General features: G+C 36.9%; 1 protein-coding gene across 1 annotated transcript in view; it reads left to right on the plus strand.

Moving 5' to 3' along the window:
• Window positions 1–14,239, plus strand: part of LOC122189511 (myosin-IIIa-like) — a 34,145-nt gene extending 19,906 nt beyond the window's left edge. Inside the window, exons 5-6 of the mRNA XM_042888752.1 lie at window positions 12,711–12,787; window positions 14,090–14,239. Of these exons, the coding sequence (XP_042744686.1) occupies window positions 12,711–12,787; window positions 14,090–14,239 (227 nt within the window). The remainder of the gene's footprint in view (window positions 1–12,710; window positions 12,788–14,089) is intronic.
• Window positions 14,240–17,138: the final 2,899 nt, after the last annotated feature.

Below are 17,138 nucleotides of genomic sequence, written 5' to 3' on the forward strand. Positions count from 1 at the left end.
TATATTAACTTATTATTAAGATTTAAAATATCTTATTTAAAATCACTTGGATAATCAAAGTCACTATTTAACTTCACAGATATAAAATATTCAATGACTCGGTGTTTTTTTTACAGCTTTGGGATTTAAATCCGTTTTACTAATGGCTAAAGAGTAGAAGTTTTAACATGGTGTTAGTGTCGAATGCTTCGGGGCAGACACAGTAAGTGAAGTGGCAAAACAAGTTAATAAGGTTCAAAGAAAGGTTTGTGTTTAGATCTTCCCGACTGCGAGCTGGTTCAGTGAAAGTAGAAGCTGATAGTCAATAGCCTTCTTTTGTACCAGAAGAGGCTTAAAACTTCGCAGAAAATGTGAAAAATAGGAGAGTTCCATCTCAGTCTGATGTACTTCATTAGTTTGGTTTGAAATAAAACGAGAGGTACTTCTTGAAGGCAGCAAAGGGGAATATGTTGTGTAGGTAATTCCCACTTTCCAGATTCTGTGAAGAGTAACAGATTATTGGTTGGCAAGTCTAAACCTGAGACATCATTTAAAAGGCTCTGATCAAGTCTGTTAGATCTTAAGTGATTCTTGAATGCTGTCATCTAGTTCTACCACGTGAAGGTAAGAAGCAGTGAAATATGTAAATAATGCAACCATAGCACAGTGATTTTTTCCTTAAACATTTACTGACTGTTGTTTTATGTAATGGGGGAAGTGAAAATTTGCAATGCTTGTAATTGTGAACTGTTATTTTCTGGTAGCACGCTGTCTTCTAATGATTAAATTAATTTATAAGTCACTACTGATAGCACAGCAGTTGATTTGTAAATATCATGATTCCATTCAGAAGATGGAAAATCTTCATTTTCCTTTACCCTCCTATCATGTTGATAAGATTTATTCAACTGATACATAACTGTTTAAACTAATCATGGGATTTTAACTTTCATTACTGTAGTGTCTTCCTGCCAGTAGACTGTACGACAGATTTGTACAACTCTCTTACTTCACACACACACAAGAAACCCCACAATTATTAGGGTTAGTAATTCTGAAAATGTATGTGTTTACATTCAATTTTTTTTTATTCTTCAGACAAAATTTTCATTTACAAAGCCTCCAGATCTACAGTGTTATCTACCATACGCTTACTAGTACTTTATGACTGTCTGAAAGTTTAATGTGAGGCAAAATCAATATTTTTACCCACAGGTTTTTAATGTGTCATGAATGCTATTTTCTAAGGTGCTGAAGGTAATTAGAGCTGTGGAGGATCAGTGCTTCTGAAAATTAATTCACTTACGCAGATGCCATAATGTACAAGCTCTAGGGGTGAGGACTTCCCCAGTTACTACAATCTATTACTAGGGCTGTAATTGAAAAATAATCTTAAAATCTTGTGAGAAAAATTAAGATGTCAAAACAGATGAGAAAGTGTTCAAAAAACAAGTTGACGTGTTTACGTGGGTTGAACAGGGGGCTAGTAGTCCTTCCAAGGGAATGTAGGAACTGCACCCTAAATTAGGTATTCTAGCCTCTTCCCCCTACCCCCTTCAAGCCAATCTGCAGCTACTAATGCATAGTTTCAGATGGGGAAAAAAAATACGCAGTCTTCACAAAATCATCCAAGAAAACATACTAGTCACCCTTCAGGTTGATGTTTAAAGTATTCAGATGGGATTTGGGAGATTTGTGTATTCTACTTAAGAGGATTTAAGCCAACGTTAATCAGATTCCAAGAGTACTTTTTAGCCAAGAATGTGATTTGATAAAATCTCTCATGTTGATACAGACTGTGACGCATAAACACTTATTGGATCAAGGACTGAAGTTCTTTGCCACTTTTTTATTTTTACTAAATACACCTGTGAATCTACCAGCTACACTATGATATAGCCACACTGACACAATCTCTTTCTTTCTCTCCTTGTAGATACTCAGTGGAAACTAAACTTTTCTTTTAGGTTGAACAATTATTACATGGGGCCAAACATACAAGCAAACAAAACCAACCACACAATCACACAGACCTTTCTAGCATGTACATAGGTTTTCCACTGTGTAGAAGGGAGAGAAAACAGTAGGTTATGGACTTCTTTAACAAGCAAGTACACTTGAGAGAGAAAATGAGCCTTTAAGATAATTTTGGCTGTACTGTTTCCTATATGCTGGAGGAAGTTGAGATGATCCTGAAGAACCCTTTGGTCTCAGTTCCTCATACTTTTTATGTTTTTTTTTATATGGTTTGTTTATAAACAGATATATAAAACCTATGTCAGGAAAACTGACCAGTGAAGTGCCTTACAAAACACAGTACCGAAAAGGACATATTCTCCAACTCTATGTGTTGAATGGTCATATTGTATTTTTGTCATTGTGTCACGTTTTCTTTCTGAAGCCTTCAGGAGCCTTTTAGAGTTGCAACTGATAAAACAGGTAGCATTCAATGAATTAAGTCATTGAAGTCTTTGAGAATGACTTCTTTTTTTTGGTCCTTTTGTACTCTAAACTTTGCTTATGTAGTGTATCACAACTGAGACTCCTTTCTTGCACACCAGTATTGACTTTCTAGAAGCTTAATTTTGTAACCCAGTTTTCAAGTAACACAATTTGTAGACATTGCCTTCTGGCCATTTTGTCATAGGCTGTGCTGTGACCATGGTTTCTGAACATTGCAGGACATGTAATGGATGACTTCACAACACTGTACAAGGAATTAAGTTACTATAATTTCTAGCTACGAAACGGAGATCTAAAACACTGAGAAACTGAGTTGCTTGATGGAATGCAAAAAATCTTGTGGGAAAGCTTTCCCAAAATCTTAAATTATAACAACAAACTTAGAACAGTCATAGCTGTTTGTTTGCCTTTCGTAAAGGTATTGATAGTTAATAAGATGAGAAAGACTATGAAATAATACCATGGCATTGCCTCAAGCGGATTGTTATCAGGGTAATTTTTGCTTTTGTTCAAAATTCTGCTGCAATAATGTTTAATCTGTATAGAACTTACTCTATTAATATTCCCATATCTTGGAAACAGTCCCAACTAGGGAATTAATGATCAAATCAAGGAAGAGTTTATAATATCTCTGTACTGATGCTTCTGGAGCTAAATTGCTTGTCAAAGAGTCATCAAACAGACCTTTTAGTTTAAATTGCTCAACTCAGAAGTTTGAAATACTGTTACCAGGGAAGCATCCTCTCCCTGCACAACAATGCAGTACAATAACTTAGATCAGCAGAGATAAACAAAATCATTCTTTTTGACTACAGATAATGAGAAGTACTTAAGGGGATCATCACTAGGCCAATCCCATGGTCATGGTTTCAGTCCCTGAATTAAAAATCCTAAATATGTTATACAGCCTGTATTTTTCTCTGTGAGAGAAGAAGGTTGACTGGAGGCAATCTAGCCACCTAAACATCTGTGAGAATTAGCCGTTTGGCTGTTCTGCAGGAAGACCTCTAGGAAGGATGTTACACCTAAGAATGTCAACAACTGCTCCAAGTTTGCCTCTGCAGCACTGATGCAAATATTAAATAACTGATCTTTTCTCAAGTGTAGCTGCTATGTATTAAGTATATGATAGAAACCTGATAGAAAAGCACACTTTTCTACATTAAAATAAATCTCTTCTGAGAATTCAAAGGATGAAAGCCATTGAATATATTAAATTGAAGTAATTGGAGACAGGCAAGGTATGAATCGAGTTCCCTTCTTACAAATATTCTTAATTATTCTTACACTTGCTCATTACTTTTCTATGCAGGGAATATTTTTGCTCTCACTTTTTGGAAGTCCTTTATATGCGCATCTCAGTTTTCTGGTCGTTTGCAGTGGATTCAATAAATTTTAATCACTGTATATGCAGATAAGCACTTAATATTTTTTTTCAAAAAGTTCTAACAAATAAATTCAAATTAATTAAATGCTAGGTAACTTTGAAAGTCTTGTGACTTTTACTGCCTAAATATCTTTCAGTGCTTGACCTTCTTTCACCAGTCAAAAAAATGGCCTGAAGTCACTTGCATGCATAACGCACCTCATCTGTAGTAAAAATTCATATATTCATCCACATCTTATAATGTGTGACCAATGTAATGGAAAGCTGTATGCGTAGCATCTACGTATACTGACAAATACTTGTTTATTTGAATAGACTCTCTTAATTAGGGTTGTTTTCTTGAAATCAGGATGCTGAAGGAGGCCTTCCACATATGAAATAATATTAGACTAAGATAGAATTCAGGTTCCTCTGGAAATTCTGATATGTCAATAATGTGCTGTTCCAAAATGGGAGAAAAACTTAGCTGTATTATTATCATCATTGTTATTTTAATTTTACTCTGACAGAGCCCTGGTAAAATTTCACTTTGAAAGATTTAATATAATTCTGAAATATTCTCTTTGTTAGCTTGGGAGCTTGTAAGTCAGAGCTTTTAATGCTTACATGTTTTTGAAAGAAGAGCATCCTCGATTTCACATCTTTCTGTCATTGAGCTAGGCAGAGGGGAATTGCATGTGAGGAAAGAGTCATTCTTCCCCCAAAAGTTCTGAAACATCTAAGTCACGTGGAAGTGATTCTTTTAGCTAAAAAGAGAAGAGTACAGTGCTGATGGAAAATTCCTCATCAGGTGTATTTTTGAGATTTGACCTTGCAGGCTGATAGTCTTGAATGAAAGCACAAGTAGCTTACATTTCTCTGGGGCTGCTGAAGCCTGCTATCACAGACTAGAAGTATCTCAGGATGAGCCACTGTTGCCTTGGAAATGGTCAGAAAATAACGTGTAAATTGTGCTTTACCACTTAGTTTTTCAACACTGCTGCTCCTTGCTGAAGACCATGTGCTTCCATGCAACTCATGAAAATACCCTTTCATACCACATAATCAGACTGTTGAAGTTATTACCATGAAAGTGCATTGAAAAGGAGTCAGAGGAAGTGGAGAAAAAAGTCAGATGTTTAGATCTATATTGGAGATAACCACGTTCCCATAAGGAAAATCAAATGCTGGCAGATCTGTTAAATCTCATGCTTTGAATTTTATGCTTATTTCTGACTACAAGAGATCCAGTCACTGTCCCAGCTCGCCTAGTATTGACATAGTGGGAAAGGTGATATCAAGTGATTTGGCAATCTCTATTTTCAGTTTCTTAGGCATTTCATTAATGCTATCTAAAAATCTCCCTCACTGAAGTCTCTGGATAAGCAATACATAGGAAAGTTCCAATGTTTGCTACAGGTAAATCGGGTTCCAGTAGAAGACATGGAAAGAAGGTAATGGAATCTCACTGCTGCTGGCAGATGGTGGAAAATTACAAACTGTTTTGCATGTAGCTAATAGTATAATGACTTCAAGGGCTCCTTTAGTAGTATGGATAAAGCGATTGCAATTTCTATTATTAAAACATCTATTGGATCTTTAAAACGTTATAAATTGAGTGAATATATATATATATATAGTGAAGATGATTTTTGTATTTCAGACATTTCGTTTGCGTTTTTCTGCTTTTATGAGAACTATTTCAAATATTAGAAGTTTTGCATTTAAAAGCAGTGTGCGAATATTGTCTTGGTATTCCAAACGCAGTTTCAGATATCATGCTGTGCGTGTAGCTGACACGGTTTTATCACGCTGTATAGTAGCCTGACAGATTAGCCTAACGGTAGATTTAACTTGAGTATGACTCATTGGGGAAAAAGTGGAATGGGGAAAAGATGCTATTAGTTATTTAGACATATCAAGAACTGAGGTTACTTTGATTAATACTTGAACTATTTCCTCCGTGTAGTTTGGAAACTCCAGATAGACAGAGGTTAGTTTTTGTGTTTGGAGTTTGGAGTGTAGTAGGGTTATTATTTATTATTATAATGGAGAGAATGATCGTTCTTCTTTTAAAGCCATTTGAAGTCATCCAAAGTTATAAGTCGAGAAAATCTGAAGCTGACATTTCTGGACAGTCACCTTGTTATTCGAAATTTCGGTTCTGTGAAACAAGCCAACTGTGGTACGCCGTCTTTTTTGTAGTGCAATTTTTATTAACTACTTTTACTTTAAAATACATACCTAGTTTCATCTAAGTAATGCAAAATGAAGGTATTATGTTTGTTTTGTAATTCAGTTTAGTTCATGAATTAAATGTCTTGGTTATTTTTTTCCTACTAGGACAAGCTTGTACTAATTCTGCCAACATTCTCTGTTGTAACTCAGTACTAATGTGCTACTTCTTCCTTGTGGGTCATGGAATATTGGTAATGCTTTAGTACTTTTAGTGTTCAGCAACAATTGATCAATGTGAGTTAGAATGCATAGGTGTTTTTGTTATTTTGTTGTATGATACTCATGCCTATTTTGATACAGAAATACAGATGAAATCTTTGAAATTCAGTAACTATATTAAACAGGCTAAGTTTTTAAAGTGTACATGAGCCAGTAGCTACTATAATGACAAAGCAAGAATAGTAAAATTAGTTACACTGTGAAGTATGTCCAAAATAGCCAGCCAATCTCAAAGTAATTATGAGCCCATGATAAGACTCCATCTGAAGAGTTTCATCTGTTTTAATTACTGATTTCCTGATGCACAAGGGAGCTTTTTGCTAGTCCTGTGGTGAAAGCCTCAGAAGTCCTGGGTCAGAGTTTGGGGACGGAACCACCGCAGATGTAGTATGTTGACTGATGACAGATCAGTCTGACAAGCCTTGTGAGATACGTGGCATTACAGTGGAAGAGAAGGCTCACAGCACTCTGCTGCAAATGCATGCAGTGCAGGGCAGGCTACAAGTCCAGAGCCACTTTGTGCTCAGTGAATAGGTTGAAAAGTCAGATGTGAGTAATCCAAGGTGGAGCACTGGGTCGTTTGGGGGAAGGACAGTTTAATCCCTGTCCTTGTTAATATATTAACATAATTTCTAACTTTTCATGTCCTGCTGATGTTGAAGAGAATGACCTTGAGTAGTTTTCCAGACTTCTATAGATCGCTTATTCTGAAGTAGTCAGAATACCTTGCATCTCCTTTTTCTTGCACTGCTTGAGCTATAAATGCTGTATGAATCATTCTGCAAAAATGAAACAATTAATTAAAATAATTTTATTTGAAACTATTCAAAAATACTTGTTTCTGCCTTTTGTTTACTTGAAGCAATGAGTCATAAAAAGACTTGTATTTGCCTTAGTCATTCTAGCATGCATCCATAATAGAGCTGTCTGCTTCACTGATTCAAATCAAAAATAGGCTATTATTGTGTTGTCATTTCTGCATACCATATAGCAGGACATTCACATGTTACTTCTAAAAAGCATTTACTAAGGAATATGACAGTTAAAAGTTTAAAAAAAAAAAAAAAAACACCTTTGAAGAAAGCTTTCTACATGAGCAGCTTGTCAAACTGTTTTGAACCCAATCAAAGTAGTAATTCCAAGTTTTTCAAACCAGGGTTAGCAGGGATAAGATGGATTGCGTTGACTTGAGCTGTGGAACGTTTTCTTTGTTAAATGTTTAATTCTTTGTTGAAGGCTTAGTCCTCAAAAACTTTTTGTGTGAGCCACATGTGAATGAAAACCTTTGTGTTGTCCAGTAACAACAAAAAGAAATCATGTGCCCAACTGCTGTATGCAGGATAAGCTCTTCGCTTGGTCTTTTATATGTTGATTTTTTTTTTTCTCCTCCAAATTTACATAAAGATGTCACTGATGGCTTACACATTAGAGAAGTTTGACACAGAAAGCTACTGTCTAATGCCAGAGACAAATGAAGCAAGAAAATAGCACTTTCTGGCCAGCAAAGACTTCCTCTTAGTTTTCTCAAGGGTCACAAAATTCACCTCTTGATTTCTTTACCCAGCCAGCCCAGACCATTTTGCGTGTGAGAGTGGCAAGAGGGGCTAGTTAGGAAGCATGCTGCAATGCTCCTTTTTTTAGGTAAGGCTCTAGAATTTATTGAACCTGAGTTTTGGCCTAAAGGATATTTGCTCTGAGCTTTGAATGCTTTGTTATTCAGTTCTTAAGTACGAAAGTAAATGCAGTGATTGAAATGGAATAGTAATGAATTGTCTACAGTAGCCCTGAAACCAGTAGTCCTTGGTGTAATTCGAGATTGCTAGAAGGTTGTATAGATGGTTGCTAGAAGTATGTCTGACCTTTCTTTATAAGTCAGATAAATTCTTGTCCTTTCTATGTCATTTTATTTTTGCTCCATAATTGCTACTCAGGATTCTGAGCAGTCATTGCATTTACTCACCTCTTCATTATAGTACATACATTTTACATAGTATTCATTCAACACCACCTTCTTCCCATAGTTCTGTGGCTTTTTCAGGAGCCTTTCTTTGTCCACATCTGTTTCATAGAGTATTAGGATAAGAGGTTCCTCAGAGAAGCCTCCATACCTGAAGGCATTCAAGGCCAGATAGGATGGGGCCCTGTGCACCATGATCTGCTGGGAGCAGCCCTGTCCTGGGGCTGGAATTGGGTAGGCATTAAGGTCGTTTCTGACATAAGCCGTTCTTTGATTCTAAGAGGAGGTTATTAAAAGCCTTCTTGTCTCACCTGCTGTATACTAGATTCATTTTTACCTGAAAGTTGTATCTAATGACTTAGTTTGCACTGAAGTATTTTTGTCCTGATGTGTTTCAGATATCCTGTCCCAGCAGCGTAGGTGTTGCTAGTAACCCAGATGATCTTAACAGGTAAACCGTGTCACATAACAAGGAGAGTATCTCCTGCATTTTTCTTGTCATACAGAGGAAAAATCCTTTCTGAGTCTCAAAAGTGGCAGTCAGACTGAATCAAAACATTTAAGGAAGGTACCACCTAAGAATGAGGGCTTTCTTCACCAGCATGCTGCATCAGAGGTGTAGTTCACAAATCCCTAAATCTCTACCTATATTTTTTGTTTTATACAATAAGTTCATCTTTTTCATCCCACATTTACTTAATACCTCTTAGTTTCATATTAGACACCATGTTTTTTCTGTCTCCTAAGCTGCTTATGTATATGGTCTTCTTAGATACTAAGCTTTTGATCATTTTGGAGTTGCAAATGGCTGTTTGGTTAGCTTTTGGATATGCCATATTTCAGTTGAAGACTTGCATCTTGAATGTTTGTTTTCCTGAGTGTTTTGGAAAGTTTAGTTTTCCAGTTGCCCTTTTTTTAGCAACAGTAATCTGTTTCATCATTAAAACACGACGTGCATCAAGACAATCCATTAAAACAGTGGATAAGATGATGATGGACATGAAAGAAGTTGAGGTATACTCATGGTCTTTACTTGTGAGACTGATCTTTAGGAATTCCAGGTCCTTGAGACCAGTTGGGAAATCCGGAACAAGGAAAATTTAGCCTTGGTGTGGGAGGATTAGGTTAGCAAGCATTTAAACAAATTAGATTTAAAAACTGTAGGACCGCACCCATGAATGCTGAGGAAGCTGGCTGATGTCACTGCAAGGCCACTATTGATAATCTATGTAGGGTCTTGGAGATCAGGGGATCCCAAAGACCAGCAGAAAGCTATTGTCACTCCTGTCTTCAAGAAAGGCAAGAAAGAGGATTTGGTTCACAATCTTTTTCAGGAGGAAAGGGTTGCAAAGGGTTGCTTTGCTAGGAGGATGGACTCTGAAGGCACAAATGACAAATGGTTATGGAAGTAGTAGCCAAATGATGGTACACATTGTGTAAGCCCCTTGGAGTTTTTATATACAGATATGTGTATATATAACATATAAGAATTGCAGTCTTCCTGCTGTGTGCAAAATGTCAATTTAGTAGAATTTGCTAGGGCTCACAATTTCCTCGTTAACATCAGCCAGCACAATGTGTATACTTCTGTCAGAGAACATAATCATAAAACAGTATTGTACAGCCTCTCAATTTAGATCAGAACAGTGTCTGCTCAGATTGGCTGTAACTTTGAGACAAATCTTTCCTATAATAATAGGAAGCTCGTTTCTGCCCTATATTTCCTTTACTGAATAGTAAGGTCATAAATAGGTAGCTTTACTGTCAGTGTTACTCTAATATGCCAGTTTTTGCAATGAAAGGCATATATAATACTCAGGATGTAAAGTTGCTATTTTCCTTTTTTTATTATTCATAACCTAATGCTTGATTTAAACAAATAAAATAAAAAAAGTATATACTTTCTAACTGTATGCACCGTTCTTTTGCACATTAGGAAAGATTCTCTGGTGTGCACTGGTACTTCCAATGCACTTGTTTATTAAGCCGTTAATTTTCATGAGATTTATAATATCTGTGTACTGAAACACTGCTTTTGGTTGTATTTTTAAATTTCCTTAGGAGAATATTTGATTCCCTTTGCAACAAAGCAGTAGTAAAGCAGATGGGGGAGGAGCAGGATGTTACTGTCAGAAAATGAACGAGTTTAAAAAAGCTGGCTAGCTATATGCCTGACTGGTTACTGAAATGCTGGAAGAAATGTTACTAAGTGTGGAATTACATCATCTTTCCCCTATGCACAGAAAGTGCCCAAGGAAATATCATTTGTCATAAGACCTACACTCCTTAATCTAAAATGCCACTTTACTGCTAAAAGCAAAAGGATACAAACAAACAAACAAAAAGCCTAAAGAAAGTAGTAGTGAACAATTCAAATTTAATCAGCTTTTTCCTGAAGTAAAAAAAAAAACAAAACAACAACAACAAAAAAGTGTGGGGGGAATCCTTCTCTTTGAACTGTAATTATTAAATAAACAGGAAAAAAAAGTGTGTAGACAGAAGATTGTGCACATCAATGTGTCTTTTATATTTTGCTCCTTATCTCCACGGAAAGTTATGATTATTTACAAAATATGGCACTGGAATAATAAAAATTCAGCTAGGGCCTTTCTTTGCCTGCAGATCTAAATCCCAGCTCCCATTCCAAGACTACAAAAAAGAGCACAGCACAGGAGACTCCCACAACATTTAGAAGGGGAGTGTAGCCTCTTCTCCCTTCAAAAGCAAGGATCGCACACTGGTATCCTTTTGTACCACTACAACAATCCCATGGTAACGTGTGCTTGCCTCTTGCTTTCTGAATGTTATGTTTTGCTGAAGGCCAGGAATAAAAACAAGGAAACAACATCAAAGCCCCTGCTTGGCTGAGATTGGAACAGGGTTGATGGACTTTGTACATAACCTCATATTTTCCTGCATTCCATGATGCAAACACTGTGCTGGACTTTCTGTGGTCATTGAAAGAAGGAAGAGATTCAGCTTTTTCAAGCCCTGAGTAAAGTAGTGGGAGCAAAGGCAGTGGTTGAGTTTGTCTTAAAGGAACAGGCTGATTTGGGAGTCAGGATTTTGCTGCCCTGTTTTCAGCAGTTATGTACATTTCTGTGATTGACAAATGCGGATAATTTGTGAATCTGAGCTGAACGCTTGCTTGAGAGTAAAAAGCAAATCAAGCCTGCAATGGATTGTTTACTTCCATGGAAAAACAAACAAACAAAAACCTTAAGCAATCCTATTCTATCCAGACAAAAATTCAGTGAGTGTATTTTCACTGGGCAATTGACACGAATTGCTCCTGTTATGAGCCATCTGCCAAGCTTTCAGGAAGGTAAGATCAAGCATATTCAAACCAGAGAATGCAAAGAGTTTAAACTTGCCACTGGTGCTCACTGAAGCTTCACATTTCAGATAATAAAATGGCATTTGCAGAGTGAAACTGAAGCCTTTTATTTTCTCAAAAAGAATATAGGTTTATATATGAAGGCAAAATAAATGAGCTTCAGTGCCAATCAGAATAAAGTTGACATAAGAGTATAAAACAGCATCTTTCCTACCATCTTTTGTATCAGAACTTCAGAATATGTATTTGGTGGACCTCACAGTTAGCTTTGATTCATAAACCCATAACAGTTCAGGACCTACTGGTGAAAAGGGTTTGTTTTCTCCACACGTTGTACTCTCTTTGCACACACGAGAGGTATTTCCAAACAATACCACCTTTATTTTTAAAGGCAGGAAATTGTTAGCAGGCAGATCAGAAGTTCACTAGAAGTTCACCAGTAGCTCACTAGAATTCCTGATGTTTCAGTGTGTGTTTTAGTCTAAAACTATAAGCAATTTTCAGATTTCAGAGTCCAGTTTCCAAGTATTGGCCTGCAACAGTTAATTCCTTAAACTGCAGCTCATGTTGCAAAGCTGATTTGCAGGCATTTGATGTTGCTTCAAGAATGGGGAGATTTCTGTTTTTGTGTTTTTGATGTTTCACCATTTTACTGCTTCGTCTTTATGGCAGAACAGCTAACAGATGAGGATGAGTATCTTTTATAGCTCTTAACCTGAAATATGTACATAAGGAAACAGAGGTCTAGTGTCAGTACTGACCATGAGAAGTAAAAAAGAAACAAGGGAAAGTACAGGAAAGTGCTTTTTTTTTTTTAACCTCCTGAAATGCTTTACCACTCTCTTAAAACAGGATATAAAACAGTAATTAGCCAGTCAAAATATATGGAGTCAGATTACTAATGAAATACTCATTGGGGTCTAAATCTCAGTCCTACTGAAGTTGCTGGAAACAAATGCACAGACTCTGAGCTGAAGTGCTCAATTACTTTGAGGATTGGGCCTATAGCAGAGAGCTGGAAGAATATAATAAAGACACCTGCAGAGGAGGTCGTGGCATGACAAGACACAACAGGGATGGTACCGTTCAGAGGGACTGTCTCAGATGGAAATAGCAGTTGCTCTGATTATAGCTTCCCCTGGTTCTTCCAGGTGTGTCTGCTCAGCTGACCAGCACTCGGCTCCGCCGGAACACCTCTGTGGGCACCCCGTTCTGGATGGCTCCAGAGGTAAGATTCATGTTCCAATGTATTTCATCAGTGGTATGAAAGCTGTCAAATTCTGTATTTCTGCTCTTTCTCCGTTCTTCCTTCTTTTTTCTTTCTTCTTCCTGACTGCTGGACCTTCTAAAGGACATTTCTATTTTGATAGGTGAAAAAGTGTTTTAAACCTATTTACTTAAATGGTTGCAAGGATTAATTTAAAATGTTTTATCTTTGAAACTGCAAGGTTAGAGTGAAGGAGCAAGAAGCTGAATTGCTTAGTTCAGTATTTTCATTCAGGAGGAGCGAGTAATACCAGCGATCTTTTCCAACCTTCCAAATTTGCAAACTATGCCAAGTATCTCATCTCTCTGTGGATGGATGGAGCCCAGGGTGGTACTGTACATACTGGGGCTTTTACTTTTGAATTTCTTCATCTGGAAAGCGTTAACACAATGTATTTATAGGCAACAGCAAGAAATGAACAGTTCATTATGAATAAATAAGATGTATTATGTGTATTTGGGGATTTTTCCAGCTGAAGAATATAAATACATGCTTTAATCTGAAGCAGGAAACAAAAAATTAGTTACATTGTTTAGTGTTATACTTAGTACTTATGCTATTTGTGTCTGCACAAACACGTGTGCATATATACATGTACATCTCTTTGTAGGACAGAAATTACTCTATGGGCGTATGTGCTTATAAATATACATTGCTTGTCCTCATTGGTCTAGACCTTTAGATCTAGGTAAAGGGATGAAAAATCCTTTGTTCAGCTGGCATTGTGAATGAGCTGAAATGTATATGAAACTGAATACATTTCCTGCAATCCATTGGCAAACCACATTCTTGATAACTTAGCTTTATCCTTGAATTGGCTGAATAAAGACCCAATGGAAGATAATGAATTCAGCTCTTGCTTTCTTCCTTGTGTTCTTCATGGAGAGAGCAGAGTAACTCCATTCGTTCTTTTTCGGGAATAAATCTACAGAGAAGTAGCTTGGGGTTGCTGAGTTCCTTGCTTCTTCCCTTAGCAGTGGGATGCAGTTTTCTACCTTCAAGTGAATAAGCCAAAGATTTGCCCCCTTCAGTCAGATCAGGGGACATCTGATCAGATAACAGGCTGTGTTCACAAAAGACTTGCTTTCTCTAGGTCACGCTTTGCTTTTTCAGCAGCACTAAGTTTTAACTTGCAAAATATGAGCAGTTCTGTTTATTTTATCCAATATCTCTATCCAATAAGAGATTTCCCCATCTATGAGTATGCTCTTAAATTCAGATATTTGACTGTCCTGTTACTGACCAGGTCTTTTCCTCTAATAGGTGATTGCCTGTGAGCAACAGCTGGATAGCTCCTATGATGCCAGATGTGATGCATGGTCACTGGGTATTACTGCAATAGAGCTGGGAGATGGAGATCCACCACTTGCTGATTTGCACCCTATGAGGGCACTCTTCAAAATACCAAGGTAGTATCTTAATGTTTTTAATTCTTGCTGGGCTGAGAATTATTTCCATTGAGCATTAATTTCCATTAACATTTCTTCAAACTTAGACTATGAAGGTACATACAGTTCCTTCATACTATTTATACTAAGGGGAGGTTAGAAGTACTCTGTCCAGATGTATCTTCTGAGACTCTGCTACAACCATGCAAAGCCCCTGAGAAATTTAGAGAGGACTGTGGCTGCGTTTGTGAAAAAGCCATGAAAATTTCCCCTTTGGACTGCTGCTACCCAACATACACAAGCGTAGGACATAAGCACTGGACTCATGCGAGTCCCATGTATGTTGTTCTCGTGTATTGCCATATTTGAAAATGAATTGTGGTAGTAATACCGAGTCTTAGTGGGTCAGTGTGTCAAACAGGCACCACAGCTGTCCTCAAATGTTATCACATCTTTTGAAGCAAAGTGTTCACATACATTTAGTCCCTTACCTTTCATTAGCTTGTGCTGTTCCTGCCAGCTGCAGTATTGCTGTCCTTAGGCAGTATCTCTGGCAACTTTTGTGCTTTCTTTGAAGCTGGATGTAGAAGTACCCAAATTACCACTTCCAGTGTTTCAAAAAGCATTGGTCTCAAAGAATATAGGGAATGACCTTACTGCAGTCAGTGGATTTCATTCCAGCAGTTGTAGTACCACAGCATGTGAGACCACATAGCATATATGAGTGCTCCAGGTCCTTTTCAGCCAAGTAACCCAAATTAATTTAAACTGCTTTCTTGTTTAAGAAATCTTGGGTGACTTGGCACTGAAGCAGAGCATGAATGCTCTTCCCACCTCTATTTGCTACGGGAAAAGCAGAATCAAACTGTTGAAATTTCATCTAGGCCTTCAAAAAGCCATCTGGCTTATACGCTTATAGATATTTGGTGCCTAACACTCTGCCCAGGAACAAATGTAAGATCCACTGCCTTTTAATTTCATTAAGAAAAACACAAAAGTTCAAGAGTTAACATTAGGCATCACTTAAAGAATGCGGTTTTGATAACTGATTTAACAGTAAAGGAGTCACCTCATCTATAGGCATTTGCTTTTGTCTAAGTGAGTATGCTTAGTGGAAATAGCACTTTTCATTGAAAGGAAGGAGACTCAAAACAATTTGGACATTAGTACCTAACATAAGAAACTTTAAATCAACAACAAAGAATTTTTTATTTACAGTATATCTGTATCTAGTTCTTCACTTGCCTTCTGAATATCTCCTGATAAATCGAACGTGGCTAATAATGAGCTAGTTTCTTCCTGCAGTTTGTTCAGTAAGCTGATTAATTCAGTCCTTCTGGAAAACCTTTACATAGAATTTCTTTTTAAAAATGTCTTAAAGTATATAGTTTCAGGCTTGGAAAGAGAGACTTGCTATTACAAGTGAATAGTGATTAATGGGTCGTTAGTTTTATTTCTGTTTATTGATTTGATTGAAAAAAGTACAGTAATCTTAGCTATGGTTGGTAGATCCTCTCCATGCTATTTTTCCTTGTTAGTTATGTAATGCAGAAGAGCCATTGAGGCATTGTATCCTCTACCCATACTCCTTTTACCAGTGGAAATCAATATCTTTTTTCAGTGGCCTTCTAAAACTCATTACTCAGCCTGCCTTCACACATCGTTTTTGGCAGCTGAGTAGCTTATTAACTTATTGTCACTGACCTTTGCAGGAATCCTCCTCCAACACTACAGCAGCCTGAACTGTGGTCATCTGAATTCAATGACTTCATTAACAAGTGAGTAACAACTGAGACCACTGTAACTGAATATGGAACATGTATAAATGTCATTTGTAAAATATCATTGTATTCTCCATGGAGATATGTTGTTAGTAAAAAATTTTCTGTTCTGCTTCCTTCAATTGTAAAAATGAGAAGTGTTTTGGGTGGAGTCCTTTGACTGTAGATGAGTAAGGAACTTGTTTTTTACGTTAAGCATTTGCAAACAAATGATCTCAAGTTTCAAAAATCAATGATTGAACTTCTAGACCTTATCAATTCTGTGAAATCTTAGAGTTTTCAGTACTGAAGTGTTGTGAATAAGATGGATGTATTTATTATGACAGTATGAGTGAACTACAGACAGGCGTGTCAAAACTTAACAATGACCCCTGAATGATCATCTGCTTTTTCTGCCAGCACAGGTGCTTAACTAAAGACTATGAGAAGCGCCCAACGGTATCTAGTCTTTTGCAGCATGATTTTATTAGGCAGATTGAAGGAAAGGAAAACATGCTACAAAGACAACTTATGGAATTTATTGATGTTCATCAACAAATGGGAGTCACTGAAAAGGCAAGGTAAAAATAGCTAAAAAGTAGACCAGTTGTGGCAGTCTCTTTATACTTGCGCTGTTTCTGAATGGCTGGTGCTCAGAAAAGGATTCACCTCTCATAACTTTAGCTGACTGAAAAATACAGTGTTTAATCTTTGGGTGCCTCCTATAAAACCAATAGCAAGTGGAGGGCATTATGATTCACATGAGATGAGATAATCTTTAGAAGTGTCTCCCCTTTTTCCTCTGATTCTAGATGCAGATTAGGATCCTAGCTTTCAGAATACTAAAGATTAGGTGAGATGAGTGTTTGTAATTCACTTATATTTCCATGGTTATTATTGACTGAAGATGCTAGAAATAACTGATCAGGTTCCCGCAAGAACTGGATGCTACTGACTGAAAACAGTGATAGTATCAGACTTCGCAAAATTAAAAATATTTTATAAAAAAGCTTATGTCTTATTAAAATATCCTTTTTTTTTCCATTAATATTTAAAAGTATTGGTTCTGCATAAAACATGTAGCACTTGATGGCTTTCCTTTAAAATAACTGAAAATGATTTGGTTCAATACAGCAATTTATTTAGGAAAAAAAATCCACTACA

This window comes from Lagopus leucura, unplaced genomic scaffold (genome assembly GCF_019238085.1).
Source record: "Lagopus leucura isolate 7727_CA_CO unplaced genomic scaffold, USGS_WTPT01 Super-Scaffold_100157, whole genome shotgun sequence".
NCBI classification, from domain to species: domain Eukaryota; kingdom Metazoa; phylum Chordata; class Aves; order Galliformes; family Phasianidae; genus Lagopus; species Lagopus leucura.